Source organism: Poecilia mexicana, unplaced genomic scaffold (genome assembly GCF_051168715.1).
Source record: "Poecilia mexicana isolate PSO_F unplaced genomic scaffold, ASM5116871v1 scaffold_13, whole genome shotgun sequence".
Taxonomy (NCBI): domain Eukaryota; kingdom Metazoa; phylum Chordata; class Actinopteri; order Cyprinodontiformes; family Poeciliidae; genus Poecilia; species Poecilia mexicana.
In genome coordinates, this window is record NW_028263382.1 from 28,598,478 (window position 1) to 28,619,035 (window position 20,558).

General features: G+C 40.4%; 2 protein-coding genes and 1 long non-coding RNA gene across 4 annotated transcripts in view; 1 reads left to right on the forward strand and 2 right to left on the reverse strand.

The window, feature by feature from the left end:
• LOC106927077 (rho guanine nucleotide exchange factor 26-like) overlaps positions 1–2,501 on the forward strand; it is a 31,302-nt gene extending 28,801 nt beyond the window's left edge. The window contains exon 15 of the mRNA XM_088011998.1: positions 969–2,501. Coding sequence (XP_087868124.1) covers positions 969–1,111 — 143 coding nt within the window. The 3' untranslated portion in view covers positions 1,112–2,501. The remainder of the gene's footprint in view (positions 1–968) is intronic.
• The window catches only part of LOC148155867 (uncharacterized), a 138,679-nt gene that overhangs the window by 61,625 nt on the left and 56,496 nt on the right, over positions 1–20,558 (reverse strand). The window lies entirely within an intron of this gene.
• Positions 4,267–20,558, reverse strand: part of dhx36 (DEAH (Asp-Glu-Ala-His) box polypeptide 36) — a 33,599-nt gene continuing 17,307 nt past the window's right edge. For both annotated transcript variants that reach the window (XM_088011997.1, XM_088011996.1), the window contains 11 exons: positions 19,247–19,390; positions 18,227–18,344; positions 15,871–15,969; positions 14,240–14,413; positions 13,989–14,075; positions 13,807–13,890; positions 12,517–12,616; positions 12,168–12,258; positions 8,353–8,473; positions 4,958–5,110; positions 4,267–4,849 (listed from right to left, as the gene is read on the reverse strand). In XM_088011997.1, coding sequence (XP_087868123.1) covers positions 4,610–4,849; positions 4,958–5,110; positions 8,353–8,473; positions 12,168–12,258; positions 12,517–12,616; positions 13,807–13,890; positions 13,989–14,075; positions 14,240–14,413; positions 15,871–15,969; positions 18,227–18,344; positions 19,247–19,390 — 1,411 coding nt within the window. In that variant the 3' untranslated portion in view covers positions 4,267–4,609. The remainder of the gene's footprint in view (positions 4,850–4,957; positions 5,111–8,352; positions 8,474–12,167; positions 12,259–12,516; positions 12,617–13,806; positions 13,891–13,988; positions 14,076–14,239; positions 14,414–15,870; positions 15,970–18,226; positions 18,345–19,246; positions 19,391–20,558) is intronic.

Genomic DNA, 20,558 nt, shown 5'->3' on the forward strand with positions numbered 1-20,558 from the left:
TAGGGTGTTTTTTTCTGTTTATTTTGATAATTGTGGTTTACAGCTGAGCTACACTTAGAAAATCTGAATATTACATAAGACTAATAACAGAAGATATAACTACAGAAATGCATTACGGTCCACACAGTCATGGGGAAAATTGTTGACAGATCACAAAAGATTGTTGCCAACGAAGCAGTAACCACACTCACAGAAAGTTGAGTGGAAGGAAAACTGTGGCAACTGCAGCTGTGAGGGGGTTGTAGACCCAAGACATGTTTTAAGGAGCATGAGGAGCTTCATTGTTTAAGAGTTTGTCCATATCCTATTAACTGATTTAACTTACCCTTTTTTTTTTCCAACCATAATTTTTTCTTCCACTAAGCTTTCCAGAAATATGCTTGGATAAAGAGCTCTCTGTGAAGAGCAGTGACATGTAGCGGCTTAGTAATAAACAATTTCTGTTTCAAATGAATTTTTAAATATACAACTACTAATATTCTAATTTCCAAAAAAAAAAAGATTTTTTTTAGCTGTTATGTATAGAAATCAAAATTGACCTAAATAAATCCTGAAATTGCATCACTGTGGTTGCAGATCTCCGTAGTAAACAAATTTAACCCGCTGAATTGAATTACTGAAATAAATCAACTTTTTAATGATCTGGTTCATTGAGCGTTCCTCTGAGTTTTCACCATCTTGCCTCAATTTCCTTTCATCATGCGCTCACACTCGCGCTCCTCTCCCTTTTTGCTACCTATCTCTTTCACATAATGGACCTGATGTGTTTGAAATCCTCACCCCTGCCCCCCATCCATCTCTACCCAAAAGCCTGGAAGTTAATTGCCGCTTCGGTGACCATAGCAACAGGCTTTCTCGTCAAAGGGACACAACAACATCACAAAAAAAAAAGAAAAAAAAGAAAACCATCTACGCTGCATAAGTAGAGGCTTGACGCGAGTGCGGCTCTCTCTCTCTCCCTCCCTCAGGCTGGTACGAAGGCGAGCGGCTGCGCGACGGCGAGGCCGGGTGGTTTCCCGCGGAGTGCGGCGAGGAGATCACGTGCCAGGCCACCATCGAACGCAACATGCAGAGGATGGACCGGCTGCAGGGGCTGGAGACCAACGTGTGAGCCGCGCCGACCGAGAGACCGTCCGGCTGAACTTTTCGGCTGCGGATTCAGCACCTGCCCGGGTTTCATCCTGCTGAGCACCGACTCGGGAGGAGAACAAAAACGAAAGCGGATTCCTTTAATTAGCTATCGCTCTCCGAGTGGGTGGGGGTGGGGGTGGCCCCGACAGCGGGGATGTGTCACACTGATTAACTCTCCGGCTGGTTGAGGAAAAACTCCACGCACACCGCAGCCGAAGCAGCTGCTTTCAACACCCTGCCACGTAACAACTGTTGTTAAATTAATAAATGTGTTTTTTTGTTGGTTTTTTTTTTTTGTAAATGGCGTGCTGCGTAATGATTACAGTGGCGCTGCGGGAGGTAAAGCAAACCCAATTAGAGGGAATCTGACAGCAGCCCAGGCGCGCCCCGCTAACGAGGCTCCGGCCGGCCGATGAAACGCCCCCCTCCCCCCCACCGCCCCGGTAACTCGTGTCGCTACAAGCTTGGAAATGTGTTTCAAGCAACAGCCGAGCAGAAGATCAAATCGAAATCCATATGTACATAGAGATGTAAATACTCAAAGCTGATTAAAAAAATAATAAAAACAAAAACAAATTACAGCCATCAGGAAAGAAGAAGGGATCTATTATGGCATCCAGTCGGGCAGAAGGGCCGAGTATCTGCACTCCAACTTGCCGTTTGTCAGCGGTTAATGTCACCCTCATGAATCAGACTCTACATTTACGTCTCAAGCACCATTATTTCCCCCCTGCCCCCCCCCCACTCCATCAGTTCTGCAGTTTGAACGGCGAGAAATATCACTATTGATGCAAACCAGACGTGGCGGTGTATAAATAATCCCATGTATGTATATTTTATGAATGCATGTGACGCTGAAGAAATTGTGCGTCTGCCGTCGGTGAGACCAAGACCCCTGCCTGGCCCCTGCTTTTAATGCGATTGTCCGGTGTGTGAGTCATCATTTATTGTTGCTCGGCTAAAGGGGGGAGAAAAAAAAGAAAAAAATGGCCTGACCAATGGATGGCGATAACACAATTTATCAAGCCAACAGCTCTGGACTTAACAGTGATGTTTGACCACAAGCTGAGGTTTTGTTGTACAGAATAAACCCCTCTCCATCCCTCCATATGGACACACACCTCTTGTGTGGCTTTACGTTTGTACTCAGGAAAAAAAAAAAAAAAAAAAAAGCAGAAATTGATGCATGAACTTCTTTTGCTTCAACAAATTCCTCCTTTTGTAACTATTTTCAAGAAAAGAAAAAAAAAGCAACAGATTTGCATGTGTAAATATGTACAGTAACATTTGTGTTTTCTTACAGATTTATATCAGAAGAAAAGAAAAAGCCATTTTAATTAGTCTCTTAATAAAAGTGTAATTGCTCTCCATGTCGTTTTCCAAGTGATCATTTCATTCTGCATATTGACAGACTGAAAGCTTTTGCAGTTTTGTTTTGCCGTCACCATGTCATCAAAGAACTGATGCTCAGTCAGATGCTCTTGTAAACGTTACACATGAATCTGAATCATTTATTGGAAATTACATTTATTGCCGTAGTTCAACATTTTAAATGGAGGAATACAAAACCTTAAAAATATATATACATATTTTAACAGATATTTTGCGCAGCAAGTGTGTAAGTGGGGAAAACGCCGTACCTTGTGCGGCACGTGAAACCTCTGGCTGCCTTGGTAGTGCGAGATTTAGTACAGGCACAGCTTGAACACCACACAATAAACCCGTTTCAAATCAATAGTCGAATGTTGTCTGATGCTGGACTGTGTTTACTCATGTTTAGTGCTCTACAGGTCGGTCTCTCTAACAAACTGGCAACAACAAAGTGCAGCAACACCACATTAATGTCGACAGAGTTAGGAAGCATTTTAAATCCACACATTTATATATATTTATATGTACATGCTTATTGCTGATGATAATACATGGTGTCAGATCACTTTAATAACCAAAAGCTATTTTACATCTTTTTGTCAGTGAATACATTTTGAAATAAATTTGTTGATCAAGTGTGATGGATCTCTCTTAATCAAGTGTCTGCATGAGGTGGGGTGAGATCCGGAAATGCTACATAATTATACATGCAAGTAAAAAAAAAAAAAATTTCAGAAGGACACTTTTTTGTCCAGAGGAAGGAACTCTTTCACCACCTAGTGTCTATTCGGAGAAATTACACCCTTCACAACAGACTTGCACAGTATCTTGCTGGAAACACTGAAAGAGCTAAGATTCCTCAAAGTACAGCCTGTCCAGTCTTGTAGACATCCTCACCCTCGACTCTCCAGTTCAGTTTCAACACCACGGTGTGTGAGCCAAGAAACCTGGCAGTTCAAAATGCCGTATGCAAGCATATTAATGGAACATAGAGTGGAAGGATAAACTGAGGAAAGAAAAGGAGCAGCTGGAATAAAGAGGACAGCAAAGCTCAGGCCAAGAGTTTGAGAGAGATTCACAAGATGTGACCCGCAACTGGAGTCTGTGCTGCAAGAGAAAGTACACACAGTGGTACTGAAGAAATGGGCTGCAACATTTGCATTCCTGCTGCTAACCCAATTCTGGACAAAAAAATGTTAAAAACCTAAGCTGTAGAGATAAAAGCAGATGGTATCAGTAAACGTTCAACAGTATTTCGGGACCCGTGTGTCGGTTCGGTTGAAGTGAACTCTGGCGCGGTTCGAATGCATATGTGAAAGCCAAGCGGGCCGGAGACCGCTCCAAAAGCAAGCAGCAGAGGGTATTCTGGGTAAATAAGACCAAAAACAAGCGTGCTGGCTTATTTCTAGCAGGAGACAATTACTTTTACGAATGACAGACGAGAAATCCTTCAACTTTAAATCTGACATTACTCCAGTTTTGTTTACAGTTTGCAAGAAAAGAACTTGAGTTTATGTCTTCTTCAGAGGCTTTTGTGTCGTTTCCTACAACGGTTCCTGCACAGCGCCACCACAGGGTGAACAGGTTTTTCACAGGGCTTGGATCCTTTGACACAGTGCGGTCAGAGTGTGAACCGTACCAGCTGAAAATGGAACAAATGTTGTCATTCTGGTCGCTAATCGAACCCACTGTACCAGACTACCATGTGTGAAAACACCCTCTCTCTAGGCATTTAACTGAAAAGGTGGCAGACGTCGCACAGAGTGATTTTAAGTAGCTTCTTTATTGCATAATGTGGAAGAAAGGTGAAACTTTCCCAAACATAAAATGTACAAACTAAACAAAAAAAGGATGCATACAGACAGGTTGGTCCTTGAATAATCTTAAAACGCGAAAGAGAAGCACAATTCATTTTCATTTTTTCAGCACTCTAAGCCCTCCGTGTTTGGCCTTCAGCATCTAGGGAGCAGTAAAGTTTAAAACCAAGCAGAAGCATCAAGGAGGCCAGCTGTCTATCATAAATATTCCAACAAACTCATGTCTGAATGTGCAGTCAGTCATCGTGAAAGCCTCCTCTCTTCATCGCCAGCCAAACGCCCGGCCACTTTCAATCATCATCGTCGTCATTGTCATCGTCATCGTCGAAGTAAGAGTGCCTTCCGCTGGGAGCAGACGCCCACGTCTTGCCGTCGTCCTTGCTGCTGCCTGCAGGCCTTTCCTCGGTAGTGATGAGGTCTATGATGGCCGTGATGACGGCGCAGTCTTTGGACTGGCGGTTATCCCAATCCACAGGAGCTGGGTTGCTGATTTTGTCTTGCAGCAGCGAATCCAGCTCCCTCTTCAAACTCTGCAGTTCACAAAACGGAGAGTGATTAGAAAAAGAAGGAAAAAAAAAAAAAGGTAAAACAAACGACACGTCGGGATAAAACGAGCATCTGGCGTCGGCTTGGATCACCTTAACGAGATGAGCGATGCGCGCCGGGGACCTGAAGACGATCCAGCGGTCGACCGCGACGGTCTCCTGGCCCTCGTCTTTCTGGATGGTGATGTCTCCCCCGAAGAACAGCAGCGAGAACGGCGACACCTCGGTGCAGTCGTACAGGAAGATCTGAAGGGAGACGGCGACATGGCGCATACGCGCAATTACGGCATCGTTGCAGCAGATTAACACGTTTCGGTGACGGGGAGCGGCGTCGCTGCTCAGGCCGACAGCTGCGCCGCGGTGTGGGCTGAAAGTGTCCCATTAGTGAAGAGAGAGGCTGTGCCAGTTTGAAATGTGTTTCGGTGCCTCTGGTGTGAGGAGAAATGTCATCCTGCCCCATCTGTGAATCTCCCTAATGTGCCACACTCTTTCTATTCATTTCACATCCTCGGCCGACAGCTGCTCATGTAAAGCAGCTCGCTCTGCCAGGCACGAAATGAAGGACTGAAAACCCTGAAAGCTGAGTGTAATACTCCAATTTTTTTACCTAAATAACAACAAAAAAAAACATGCCTTTTAAACATATAACTAAAATTGAAACAAAATCTTATTTTAGAAGAATGATAACAGAACAGAAATAACTGATCGTTTCATAAAGTCACTGCAAAGTACTAATCAATGTATTGATTCTGACTGAAATCAAAATAATCACAATGTCTGCCAATTAGCACATCTTTATTTTACAAAGCTGTTAGTCAGAATTTCACATATTCTCATCAAGGCCATTGATAGCAGAACATTCAGTGCCTTAAAAATAAGTTTAGATGTAATGTGGTTTTCTCTGCACAAAGTCGAAACCATGGAAAGAAACTCAAGTTAATTAGGGCTGCAACTAGCAATTATTTTAGTACATAATTGATTATTCTGTCATTTGTTCCGCCGGTTAATTGGATTAAAAAAAATAATTGGCAAACTGCTGATTTTTTATTTTACCACTTAAGCCTTTTTATACAATATTAGAAACGCAATAAAAGATGTAAATGATTCAATTCCTTTTTTTTTAAAAAAGAAAAGAAACATTTCATTGCTAAATATGCTGTAACACAGCATTCCTTTAGTGTATACTAGATCATGTTGAAGCTAAAACTATACCACTTAAGGAGTTCTGGGTATAACATATTTACAAACAAAGATGTTTTTTTTTATCTTAGATGGAAAAAAGTAAAAAAAAATGTGAACAGTTTTTGCTAAATTACTGCTCTGAATATGTCGTACTTCAGCAAACGTCCTTTTTTTGAGTCTTTATTCTCCAGTTAACGAGTCATTACTAGATTAGTTGACACTTTTTCAACAATCAATTCATCACAAAAAAATCCGACTATTATTTTAACTCAATAAGTTTGCATATTCTTGAATAAGAAAAAAAAAAAAAAGTCAAAATTCCAGTCAGAACAATGCTAGGGACTCACGATGTTTTCAGAAAGCAAATTCGCTCAAGGACATTTTATCCCAGTGTTGGTTCATGTTTATGTTCAGTTTCAATCTTAGTCTTGTTTTCCAGTCATATTGTTGGCTGCCTTATCATTCCATCCAGCAAAAGAAACAACAAAAAAAAACAAAAGTAATGTTATGGGTTCATGTTGACCTCTGACCTGTGCTGTATATTGCCCAACAAACAACGTGAAGCACATTCACTGCACTCAAGATAAAAAACAAAAGAAAACAAAAAAAAAGAAAACCCTACAGTGTCCTTTTAAAAACGCAAACTTTCTGACGATAAATTAAAAAGACAAAAAGGTCAAAACGAAACCTATTTATATTCCGGCGGTATAAAACAAGCTGAAAATTAAGGGTCGAGTCAGTGGAAAGGAAATGAGCAGAGAGAGAGCCGGCACACCGACATTCACCCTATAAGTCTGTGATGTAATGGATCACCGGGGACAAGTGCGTCAGAGGAGATCAAGTTTAACGTCATCGCACATTTTCCTCGGTTCCCCCCTCTTTTCTGCTTCTCCACTCGTCTGCCTCCTTCTCTCTTAGCGAGAAAATAACCTTGGAAATCTCACGCTGTCTGAATACCTCACTCTGCGAACGCAGCAGCGCGGCATTGAGCGAGAGGGAAAAAAAAAAAAAAACTAAACAAAAGGAAAAGATTTAAATGAGACACACACAAAGGTAAATTACAGCCCAACGCGTTTTCTTCGTCGACACAGAGATGACGAAGGTCCAGGATGCAATCGGAGCAATTTCTCTATGAAACCTGGTTTTATTTCCTGCAGAGCAGCGGCTCTCGGGCAGGACCAACAAAGACAGATAGATGAAGAAAACAAGAGTCTGAGGACGGCTTTATTAAAAAAAAAAAAAAAAAAAGAAAAAATAAAGGATGACGCTTTTGAGTGTTGCGGTCAGGAATCGGCATTGACTGGTTCGCCCCTCTGACCGCTTCTTGCATTGTGCCTGGAAGCTTTGAAGCCCAACAGCCTTTGAGAGGGACTTGAAAGGCGGCGTTTTTAATCAAATATTCATTAAGTGCAAAGCCGGCGTGGCACCGCCGCCAACCTTTGGCCACTGGTGCTTCCAAATCCTCTCACAGGTGGTCTTCAGAAGAGGCCAGGCAGAATCCCAAAAGCCGTTTTCACACACGAGCAGAAATGTGCAGGAGAAGACACGAACAATACAGGCTTGTGTTTTTAGCGGCTGTTGTTGTTGTTGTTGTTCACGCCGGGGGTCTCACAGGTGGAGATTTTCCACCAGCGATGCGCTCAAACGGCAAGATATTTGGGGGGAAAAAAAACAAAACAAAAACGCAGCACAGGAGGTGAAGTAAATAAAGACTAAAGTTTCTACATGGTGAAGTAAGACTTACTGCCAGTCATTGCAAATTGTTGTTTTTTGCAGGCAAAGGTCCCACAGCCAGGTGTTAGGTGAAACAAGTGACGTTTTTTTTTTTTGCTTTTAATAAATGGTTTGAATACAGTCTGTTTGACCTTCAGAAATTAAATAATGTTTTGGCTCATTTGGATTTTTTTTTCCATTTACAGAGGTTATCTTTGCTATAAATTCAAATTGTTTTTATTTCCTTTATTTAACCAGGCAAAACTCCATCGAGATCTAGATCTCATTTTCAAGAGGGTCCTGAAAATGATCAATTTGTTTGATGATGTGAAATATTGAAGAGTGACAGAAAAGGGAAAAAAAAAAAAAAAAAAAAAAGACTCTAGGAAGACAAAATACATTCTGATGATGCTGTACAGGCGAGGAGAGGAAAATAATCTCTGACGCTCCAGAAGACTGGTTAGTATGTCTTCACGCTCTCACAACCGTAAAACTACATTTTGCAGATCAGAATTTCCTCAAACGACGCTCTTCGCTCTCACACACACAGTTTGTTCTACCGCTGTTACAAAACAAAACGTCCGTTTACTTACGCTGCTGGTTCTCATCTTCAGGTGGTAAATGAGCCATGTGTAGTTGAATTCCCTCTCTTCAGCATTGACAGATTTGGGATGGATACACACTTTTCCGTCGGTCTGGGTGTACACCTTGACCCTGAGGTGGACGAGACGAAACAGCAAAGCTTATCTTGACGTACTTGGTGGATTCTACTTCAACAAGCAAAAACAACCGGTGCTGCTAAATTTAAACATCACTGACCCTCCCAAAGCATTACTAATGAAAGAAACATATACAGTTTTACAGAAATTGTGAACATTCAGTTATCCGATTCAGCGTCTATAATCTCAAGTTGGTAAAATACGCCTTGCTGTACGGTTCATAAATGTACAGAAGGTTTTCAAAGGTTGCCTTAAGCCCAAAGCAGCACCACTGGGGCTCCATGCGAGTCACTAAAGAATATCTGGCTCAGAATCAAGGGCAAGTTTCAAAATAGAGGAAGAACAACCATTATTGAACGTGATCTGTGAATCCGACTCAGTCTGACTCATTCGCAGGCCGAAGCGGGTTGAGACCCCTGGATGTGGGTCGTCAAAGGTCAGGCAAGCCTTCCTGGGTAAAAAAGCCAAATAGTTTTCCTACAGAGGCTGTTCAGGGTGAGCTTCAGCAAATTTAGAAATCTCAGCACTGATTGGATGGATGGAGTTAATCTCTCAGAGTAGGGAGTTCGTTGGGCGTTTAACGTCCTCAGAGAGCGAAAGTTGTTGCTCTAAAGACCCAATGAGAATCTCTGTGATTCTATAAACTGCGACAATTTTTGCAGTTCTTACTTATAAATACTCAACACAACCCTGCTTTTAATAAAATAAAATAAAAAAATTGAAGAAGAAAAAAAGAAAAGAACCCTCTTTAGTCAGAGGAATACGAGGGTCATATGAAAACCTTGGGCTTGTTCCTATTGAGACTCCCCTCCATAGCAGAAAGTCCAGAGTTCATTTGAGAATTTTTCTGATTTAATTGAATCCATTTTTCCTCTACAAGTAATATGTTCCCAGGGCCACAATGGCAGCAGCACAATCCCAAGGCATGAAAAAAAAAATAATACAAAAATCGGGCTTCGCATTCAAAAGTTGGGCCAAGGGATCTTTTGATGAAACATCACAAACATTCTCTAATTATTTCTCAGCTCTTTGTGACCAGAAAGTTATATTTATGCTTTCATCTTTCATAGCAGAAGCTGTTTCCTGGGGCTGGAATATGAGGTGAAGTTGCAGGACAGATTTGCTTCTTGTGACCTTTTATTTTTTTTTTTTTGGTGTGTATGAATGTCACTTTGTGTGAAATTTCTAAACCTAACAACATTACAACCTGAGGATTTTTGCTACTTAAAATGATTTATTTGTATAGTTTTCTTCTTGGGCATTATTTTCTTTTCTCAAATGCCATGAGATTTGAAGTTTTCCACCACACATTGCATTTCTCATCCACATCAAAAGGCCAAACGCCTCATTTTCCGGATGACTTCCAAAAATAATTATTTGGCAATGCATCTAATAAACCGCATTAGCTGTGTCAATGCCAACAGGGTTGAATACAAATGCAACCCAAATGTAACAAAGTGAAGGTAATGCGAAGGCTTATACAAAACAGCGTTCACACGACGCTGTGTGAAACTGTTCGGATCAACTTTGCTTCGACGCAGCGGGAATGTGCCGAATTGTTGGCGCGTTCGCCGTGGCGTCGTCTTTAACTTGCGTTGTATCGCCAAAACGTCCGTCTTCATCCAAAGTGACGGACAAATCAACTGCAGGACAGTTGATAATATCTCAAAGAATACAAAGTATTCTTTGACCGCGGCTTTACGGCCGAAAGGTGTTTGTGACGGGTTACCTAACGACACGCTCATTTTGACCACTTCTATTCACTGGATCTTATGTCTAACAGAAAAACCCTGCCATGGTAAAGTGGTAAAATCACACTTCAACACACCATTCACAGAATTCAAATCCAAGGTTAAGGCGGCTCTGACTTTCATATAAAGTCTATCGCTCAGAAACACTTTTCCTTTCGAAAAGTAGGAAATATTACGTCTTACGCCTCACATTCAAGGCCAATCGTCTGTCTGTACATATTCTGCTCTCAGTGGTACGAAAACTGACAAGATCAAATTTGTTGGAAGAAAAAAAAAACTGGATTCCAATCGCATGCATTTAGCTTGTTATTCTCAGAATGCTTCCTTTCATGTCTGCTAGAGAACAGAAGAACAAAAGAAAGCAGAAAGTCTGATAATCATGTCCAAGTTTAAAGTGACATCCTGTTCTAAATGTGTGTGCGTGTGTGTGTGTGTGTGTGTGTGTGTGTGTGTGGCAACAAAACAAAACCGACTGCTGCACAGCAGTGAACTAACTGCAGATTGATTTGGTAACAAAGGAAAGAGCCCCTACACAAGCAATTAAATCCTTTTATCTTACGACCGGCTAGCTTCACATGCAAACGAAAAGGACTCGGTGGAAATTCATGGCATTCATGAAGGTGTCGCTAAGCGCTAAAACAGAAGCGCGATCCCTTGATATCGTTTAAATAAACTGTGCTGTGAAAAACTATCACCCCCTTACAGATTTCTTTAGCTTTTGTTTTGCTGGCGTACGTACATGTTTTAGCTCAAACACAATCAGCGTAAATACACAAAGGAGTCCTCAAATGAGGACTTAATCTAAAAATAAGGAAAAAAATGAACTATGTCAAGTTGGCCCTATGTGAAAAGGTCATTAATAAATGCTAATTAGTCAAACCTGAATTTTAAAAGACACACTCAAGGGCCTGTTTACTGCTAACCCTCACTTTGTTAGGACCTGTCCGACAACACGAAGTAGGCTGAAACATCTTAAAGGCAAAACGTTGTGAACTTTTTTTGGAAGATGTGCGCCGGGATACATCTGGTGTACAACGTCGAACGTCAAATGTGGTGGCGGCAGTTTGATCGACTTGTCTGCTTCGGGATCTGAGAGACGTAAACTCGGATCCTTAGTAGAATAACCCCGCAGGTAGAAACGTGCGACTGTCTTAAAAAAAGAGACAGAATGAATATTTTTGAGTGGCTTGGTCAAAGTCTGGACGAAAATCCAAAAAGATGCGGAGGCATAACGTTCAGCAAACTGTTCATGCTCAAATCTCATATAAAGATGTTGGATTCAGACAGTTGTGCAGAAGACTGGATTAACATTTCTCTAGAACGATGTAAAGGAGTCGTTGCCAGCTGCTGGAAACTATCAATGACAGCAGTCGTCCCCAAGGGGAAAACAATTCATTTATTTATTTTTTTACAGAGAAAACTAAACTCTGATTGATTATTTGAAAACTGTATTCTGTATTCACTCTCGTCTGACATTCAGCAGGGCAAAAACAGAAGAGACATGTAAGGGGTTAAACTCCTTTTACAGCACTGTATCGCATACTGCTTGTAATCTGAGTTGATATGTAATGAAATGTGATATATAAATAAAACTGCCATTCCCAAAGCCATTTATCTTTGGCACACAGGTCAAAGCTGCCACATATGACAGCTGCCTCAGGGCACCTCCGTGATGAGTGCATTGATCTTGAGCTGCAAAAGTGCCTTTGTTTCGTTCTTTTTTTTTTTCTGACAATTTTTGAAACACGGTTGCCGCACAGCTGCGACTGTCACAGTACCCTTCCAAAACTCCTTCTAGAAGTGTGATGAGTGACTGTAGCGCTGGCACCATTTGTCTTTCAGGGAGAGGAAAAAAAAAACAAAACAAAAAAACAAAACAAAGGACACAATGGATAATTTACTTCTCAACTGTGAGCTTTCTCGGACTGACAGACTCACCCAGGTCTCTTTTTGTTGTAAGAGGGTCGGATCATGGCCACCTTAGGGTACAGCCCAGCAACAATCACTGCCTTGATCAACTTCTCATTGTCTGAGGAAATATAAGACCGTCGTATTTAATTACACACGGCTCCATTGAAGGGTTCTCTGGTTGAAAACATACACTGCTCATTAATAGTTGGGGATGTTTGGCTTTCAGGTGAAATCCATGGAAAACGATGGCATTTAGGTGGAATCATTCAATGGTGATTGCTTCATCTCAGATAATGTGTTGACACAAAAGCCGAATAATCCCCAACGTTTTGAGAGTAAAATAGTCTGAACGATAAAAGAAAACTCCTGTAGTTACCTGAGTTGATGTTGGATTTAGCGTCGTTGGGATCCCGGCTGCTGACAAAGCCAGCACTCATGAGATGTTCAGCAAACTGACCTTTCATGTTGTGCAGCATCTAAACAATGAAAAGGACACATTACTGGGGTGCAAGTTTGTAGTTTACAGGCTTCATGTGCAGAGTGTTAAACGCCTTTTTGTTTTCTGAAGTTGACAGAGTAGCAGCATGATTTTACCCAGGATATCTGCTTTGACAGCCAACCTGCAGCCGGCTGATTGGCAGTCACGCCAAATGCAGCCTGGATACTGTCATTTTTAAACAAGGTTGCATTTATAAGTGTGGTGAGTGGCAGTCCTTTAGCTCCCACGCCATCTAGAATGTTTTGAATATTTTGCAAGTGAGAAAAAGAAGAAATATGTGAGTCATGGAGCCGGAATCAGCTTTATAGGCCAAGACAGCAAGGAAACCTTTGGCTTCATGTGGCCACAGAATTACATGTAAACTTAAAGATAAAAAGAACAATATGTGTATATGTGCACGCTCATCCAATATTTTATTTTATTTTTTTATACAAGCAGGTCAGAATATTGGAAAGAAACGTGGGAGCCAGAGAAAACTCACTGAAAGGATATTAAACTGGAGGATTAATAAGAAGTAAAAAGTTCACTGCTTTCAAAACATAACTTTTTTTTTTTTTTTTTTTTTTCATTTCCTTACACCAGCATCTTGCTCTTGCCGAGGGCACATCAGAAAATCAAATTACCATATACAAGACGTAAACCTTTGTCTAAGCTCTGAAACTGGCTAACACTTAGCTGCTAATCATGAACAAGTTTGCATCTCCTTCGGCGCTTCCCATCAGTGCTAAACTAAATGGTTAATTACTTATTGAATTAATTTGTTTTGTTTATTTTAATAAGTCTGGACTTTTTAATCACCTCAAAGTTCAAACTTTACACCCGAACTGCACTCAACAGATTATTTGATAAGGTTGAGATTTATTTCACATCCACAACATACAGAATAGCTAATCCTCAATTTAACATTTTTACACTTATCGATACTATAAAACACATTCTGCGCTTTGTGAAACATTTTTTTATTTGTGAAAAACAAAAAAATAGGAATTCTTAGTTTTGTCCTGAAAATGTTGCTCATAATCATTTTAGCCTAATATCATTTAATGTTTGTGAGTTAAATGTGTTGCTGCTCTTCTGCAAATTACTTTGAACTGAATTACACCCCCCCCCATCTGTCAGATGCAAAAAAAATGAAAAAAGAAACAGTTTGCAATCAGCCAGCCTCACCTGGAGTGTGTTGGCAGACAGGAAGTTGTCCCAGCAGTACTCCCTCTCATACCTGGACCCCCGCTGCTTGGCTTCCTGCCATCCCTGGCAGCCGGCGCATGAGAAATTAAGACGTAATTAAGTCATCCAACAGTCGCAGCTTAAGAGGCGACGTGAGGGTCAAGGCTGTGGGATTCATTTACCTTGAAGGCGTAAACAATAGTGAGGTGGTCACTCTTTGAGTTTCTGGACAGAGTCCTTCTCCTCATGTCTGCCATCTTCTCTTTACCCTAGAAGAGACGGGCAGTTCCAAAAAAAATGCTTAAACATTCACGATAGATAAAAAAAACAAACAAAACAGCCAGAAGGCAGATTGCAGCAGCGCGCTGAAGTGTGCGTGCTTGCATCTGCTGTCGACGTCGGCTTTCATGTCTGTGGACGCGGCGCAACCTACCAGGGGTATGAAGAAAGGGTCTTTGAAGCTGAGCGAAGCGGCGATGGTGAGCACGGGGTCGAGGCATCCCAGCAGAGCGCCGAACAGGATCAGCTTGCCGATGTGCGGCTCCACGGGGAGCCGCGCCAGGTGGAAACCCAGCGGCGTCAGGTTCTCTGCGTGGTCCAGAGCGTTCTGCCGCAACGCGTCACAAAGACCAGAGGGAAACGTTTCATGTCACCCTGAGCTCAGGACGACGCGTTTCTAATGACAGGAGCTTTGCAATAAGGTTAGCAGCATTGCATCATCAAACATGAAACTTAACTGGGTGATTTTAAGAGAAAATGGGGAGTATTTGTTGTGTTTCTGTGTTTAATTTCATATTTTTTCGATCTGTGTTACATTCAAGGTAACCAGTTGGTAATGGAAGGTGACTGTGCCAGTTTGCTGATTAAGTATTAGACAGAAATTTGCAGTACATCAATAAATCTCAATTCTCCCCTCAGGCAAGGTCTCCAAACTTTTTTTTAATATATACATAAAAAATTTCTACATCTCAGAATCGATTCTAGGGCATGAAAGCACACATGATAACTGTGGGTTTTTTTCTCTCTTTTGCTTCTCTCATGATGAAGGTTGGGAATCTGTACACTTCAAACACCATGAATAATCCAAAACTAGACACAAACATGCCTCGTCGTGTGAGGACTGGTTGCTCTGGATCCCATAAGGCTGCATGGTGTTTTAGAGTTTTGAAACATATTTAGTTTTCTTCAACTATTTCATATTTTATCATTTTGCCAAATCAAAAATCTGCATGTCATTGGGACTTTATAAGACCCATACAAAGTATGATAAAACAGTGAAATTCAAAGAAAAGTAATGCACGGTTTTCCAATATTCTTTTAAATAAAAGTCATAGTCCACAGCCTGTGGCTCCACTGTGGCTCTGGATGACTTTAAAAATGATAAAGAACCGACTGACGTTTTCAAACAACCACTGGTCAGGATTTTTAATATGATTTTCATTCAATATTCCTGGGATGTGCCGTCTGTAAAATGAACTTTGGTGACAAATATTTGATTAAAATAACATTAACAGCTATTAAAAATGTAAAAAAAAAAAAAATTACGAGGGGATATGGAAATAAGGACGCACCAACAAAAATCCTAGAAGAAATTCATGAAATTGGGAGGATTACTTCTCCAATTAACTTAAATACAGACTGATTTATTAAAAACGAGAAGAAATGTAGCAAATTATGTCATAGACAGGGCAGTAGCAAAGATGAGTTATTTTCTCTTTTCTCTCCTGCCCTTCCTGTAATATTGATATGATTTGAATTTTTTTGTGTAATGTGTGGAAATGTTTTTTTCTTTAAAGCTAAACTGCTGTTACAAGGATTGTTAGTATCTATACATCAATTATATTTGTATATAATCCTACCAAGGCAAAATTTAAAACGACATAAGGCCAACTAACTTTTTTTTTATGAATTTAAAACATTTTAATGCTTTATTTTAGACATGTTGATTTAAGATGTCTTAAAGATGTGCAGACAGCCTGAGATGAAGTTACAGAACTATTTGATCCCTGTCAATCCACCCCCCGACCCCGAAACAAACTATATGTAATCTTTACAGTTTCCTACCAGGTCTGTGAGGCTCTTGATGGCGAGGTTAACCGCCTTCTCGCTCGGCGGGTCCAAGACCTTCTCCAGAAATCGACTAATGGAGCCGAGCTTCAGAATCTAAAGGGCGTACATCAATTTTCATCCAGTCAGCCGAAGCATTTCATCGCACACCAGATTACAAACCAAACTGTTGGGTATTGCATGAAATTAGGGCTCGTGTGCATCTCTCTCTGTCCGACAAGCGCACTCGAAAGGCGGTTTGGACGCGCGCCACTCGACACGCATTTGCATGGAGCCGCTTTAATGCGATTCCCTTAGTGCCAGAAAGAGAGAATTTGTGATAAGAGCTGATTCTATGAATGTCCACATTCACTTAAAGTGCATTCATTTCCACATCAAAAAAAAAAAAAGAAAAGGCAGACTTTTAAATTCACCAAAGAGTAAAGTAGCAACCACACATCCACTCTGCAATTGACAAAAAGGTGGGGTGTGGGAGAGACGGAGTGTCTGTGCATTAGAGATTCAGCCTGGGGTCTGCATGTTGTCAGAGTGTCTCTCACTCTGAGGTTAGTCTGACGCATTAGGCAGCCTCTCAGCCACCAGCTTTGAAAAAAAAAAAAAAAAACATATTATACACACACACACGCACACACTCAAATTTATTGAACTGAGGCTGCAGGAAGATGCACGCTTGAAGTCCCATACAATAAAGCTGCTGGTGAGAACAATCTCTGCAAACACCAGAACTGAATGAACTTTGGCTTTATGTTCCATTAGCGATGCTTTAAACACTTTCGAGTGCGCTACGAGGATTCAAAGAGACAAACAGCAGCAAGCAGCCAACAGAGGAAAAAAAGAGAGAGAGATGTTCATGTACGAGAAAGAGGCAATAACAGATGTGATTACACTGTATGTAAAAAAAAAACAGAAACAGTTGGAAAAGGGTCGTGAGTCAGTCTGGGATGTCCTTCCTCAATCCTCATTAACAAAAGAAAACCAAACCCCACCAGCACCAGCACTGACTAATCCTTCACGCTTGGTTGGAATACTGATACAACGCATAAAGTAGGATAAATGTCTCTTAGAAAACTGCAAATCAGGGGATTTCTGTAGATATTAATACTTTTTTTTTTGGCATAATTCTCGTTGCAAATCTGATTGCTGTAATTTTGCAGAAGCGGCAGCGGATAAACTGGCATAGCCTTTAAACACGGTCCATGCATTTCCAACGATGCCGCAGCGTTTCTAGAAGCTTGATGTCGGCGTGCTTTATGCACGTAAAAACTGGCTGTGGTGTGTGTTGGGGATCAACACCCAATTGCAACTAAGGCTTATTTATCCGATCCAAAACGTGACCACTCATAAATAGAAGTAATTAAGACTGGGTCGAAAAAAAAAAAAAAAATCCATGATCCATCAAGGCTGAAGCTTATCACGTCTGGAAGATGAGTTTTACACTTCCATGACTGAGAGGTTGCAAGCTATGAAAGAAACTGTAAAGATGCAAACAGTAAGTCAAATTTAAGACGTTTTAAGATCTTTTTAATGCCACCTTGAATGAAATTTAGGCCAGAAAAAACTATAAATTAGGGGATGACTGGGGGAATCCTGCTGACTTGTATGGGCTGGCAACACAAGTAAAAACAGACCTTGTCCAGCCAACTGGTCACACATTTGCACTTACCCATGTTAGAAAATAGCTAGCTAGCAAGGTTGTACTAGCAACTAGCTAGCGATGCCTAGAGTGTCCTGCAAGAATTAAACAACTACAAACAAGATTAAATAGCCATGCCACGGCAAAATTTACAATCTATGATTAGTGTATTTAAGGCCAACTTACATTTTTTTAATTAATTTAAGACATTTTATGGCCTCAATTTTATATGCATGAATTTAAGACTTTTCAAGGCTGTGCAGACACTGTGTGCATTTCAAAAGTGAAAATTGGACAGAACTGGGCAGTGATTCTGTGTGGACTGTGTCTAAAAACAAAGCATATGGCAGAAAAGCCCTTTTGATTTGTTTAAACAGGGTCCACAGTTTAAGATAAAAAGGTGGTCAAATATCCCAGCTAGAATTATGCTAGAACATTAAACAAAAGCCATTAATGAGGTTGCATGTTTATATTTGAGCATGTATGCAGAATTTTAACCCTGTGTGGATAAGAGAAAATTGACATTAAATTCAAACTTCTACATTCACGGGAATAGTTGGAAAATTCTAAAAATTAAATATTCACATGCTTGGAAAAGAAGCACAAATGAAGCACATTGATTCTTATGCTGCTTGTACATTTCTGGCTGGTACTGAAGCAAACCTCCCTTCAGTTCGGTTCCTCAGCCAAAGCCAATCTCTTTCTCCCCACATACATCACCTTTATCTGCAAGCAGAGCTCCTCCAGCGGTGTCCTCATAATTTCAGGTAATTGATAGGCTTCCAGCAGGCTGGCCCTAAGCCCATTGTACAGATGATAGCACTTTCCTGGTTGCACCCTGGATATATGTAAAAAAAAAAAGAACCAGACAGAGAGAGAAGGGAGAAAAAGATTACATGTTATATCAGTCCTGTGACAAGGGCTTAATTTGAGAAATCAGTGGGATGAAACTGCACACAGTAAGCGGCTCCTGCTAATTGGGCCTTGCTGCACTTTGATGTCAGAGCAACCGAACAGAACCGACGTCTCAAGTCGCAGAGAGACGAAACAACCTGGGTGTGTCTGAACTTTGCCTCTCTGTGTTTGCAGATGGGGAAGCAGTAAGATGTGAGCTCGTTGAAGAGATCTACGGTAAATCTCCTGTTCTAGTGCGCGATACGTAGACGGATTAATGGGAAAGGTGTCTTTATTCTAAATGTTTTAAAATATATATCTAAATGTAAAGGTCAGGGACGTGCACAGACAGACACCAGGTGGTGCTAGAGCACCTGGCTATTTCTTCCAGACAAAAAAAAATGCCCTTCTGAATTTATTTTTGTTTTTTTAAATAAAGTGCATCATACGTGGCCCAAAGGTAGCATTTGTAATTTTGCCCTACAAAATTTCCCCCAACCTCAGACTCAAACCTGCCTCTCTCCATGTAATGTTTTGTGCTAACATTGGGCTCCTTCTTGTTTTCAAATTTGTGGATTTCAAATGGATATTTAAAATAAAACAAACAAATAAATAAATGGATATTTTATACACACTTTTGTGGCACTGCTATACTTTGTTCTGTTGTTGCCAATTTGAGAAACAAATCAGAAGCATGTTTAACATTATTAAACACCTAAATCAGGCATAATATGGCTACTGACTTGAAACAGATACGATGTTGAAGATGCGCCTGTAACAAATTTCACAGTGCAAAGGCAGCCAGCAGTTCCACGCGTCGCACAAAGTGTCCACTTCTGCCAGTACCTGCCAGCACGTCCTTTCCTCTGTTTGGCGTTGGCCAAGCTAACCCACTCGGCCGTCATGGTGCTGATGTTGTTGTCGGTGTCAAAGTTGGTCTCCTTAATCTTTCCTCCATCAATCACATAAACGACATCATCTATGGTGATGCTGAGAGGACGGGTGGGGGGGATAAGTCAGGAAAGAGAAGAGAAAAACTGATGAAATCATAAAAAAAGGTTTAAATAGTAGTTTAAAACAATTAAAGAAATACTAAAATTATATATTGTGACAATTAAGTATAAGTAGTCATATAAATAATTATAAAAGTATCGATAAATTGAATTAAAAATAATTTTTAGATATTTTCCAACTCCGTTGAAATTTGTCCCTAGTTTTTGTCAACACCGTCAGAAATGAAAAGAATGTAAAAAAAATCAGGCATTATTGGGGGGCACCAGAACTTCTGAGGACCCCATGACATCGTCTTTTCTCTTCCTTTGTTAACAGAGCTAGTTAGCTCTGGTTAGCTTAAGTTATTCTTTAGTTTTTTCTTCTGTTTTATTCCTAAGTTGTTTGTCACAACCATGATGTGTCAACTCCATAACTGACAATTTACAAAACTTTGATAAAATTTTGTGAAATAAAAGTTTAATTTTGGTAAACTGTAAAGATTTCATGGACCTGATAAGCTACAATATGGCCTCCTTCAGAATAACATCATATAAATTGAGGTAGTTTGGCTTTTTGTCAACTCCATCAGAGTTTTTGTGACTCTTTCAGTGAAATTGTTGTCAAATCTCACTTAAATGTGCAATTAATTCATTTTAATGTATTTTACATGAATTGCATTACTTCACATGTACCAAGGTTTTCATTTCATTCACTAGTTTGTCACCACCTTCAGTTCTGTGTCAACTCCGTCATGCACTGTCAACTCCGTCAGATGGCCTTTTTGTTGTTTTTGGTTTTAAATAATATTTATTTTGTTTCTTGAGAAGCATTTATATGAAAAATGAGTAAAAATATCACTATTAGGGTCATTAAAAATGATTTTTTATTTATTTTTGTCAGATGGTGATGACAACATTCTAGGTCAGGTCGATTAAAAATGTAATTTGAAAAAAAATGTTGCAACTGGGAGCCTGCACCTTAGCATCTTTACATTTCCAAAACATTATTTGTCATATTTGCATACATAAGGTTGAGAAATAACAAAAAAAAATTATGGGAAAATTAAAACCCATTTTGTCCCTATTCTCAAGAATCACTGATTTAACAAGAAGAGTCTATATTAAGTGAGGTGATGTTAGGTGGAGCAGCTTCAGTTTATGTGAAT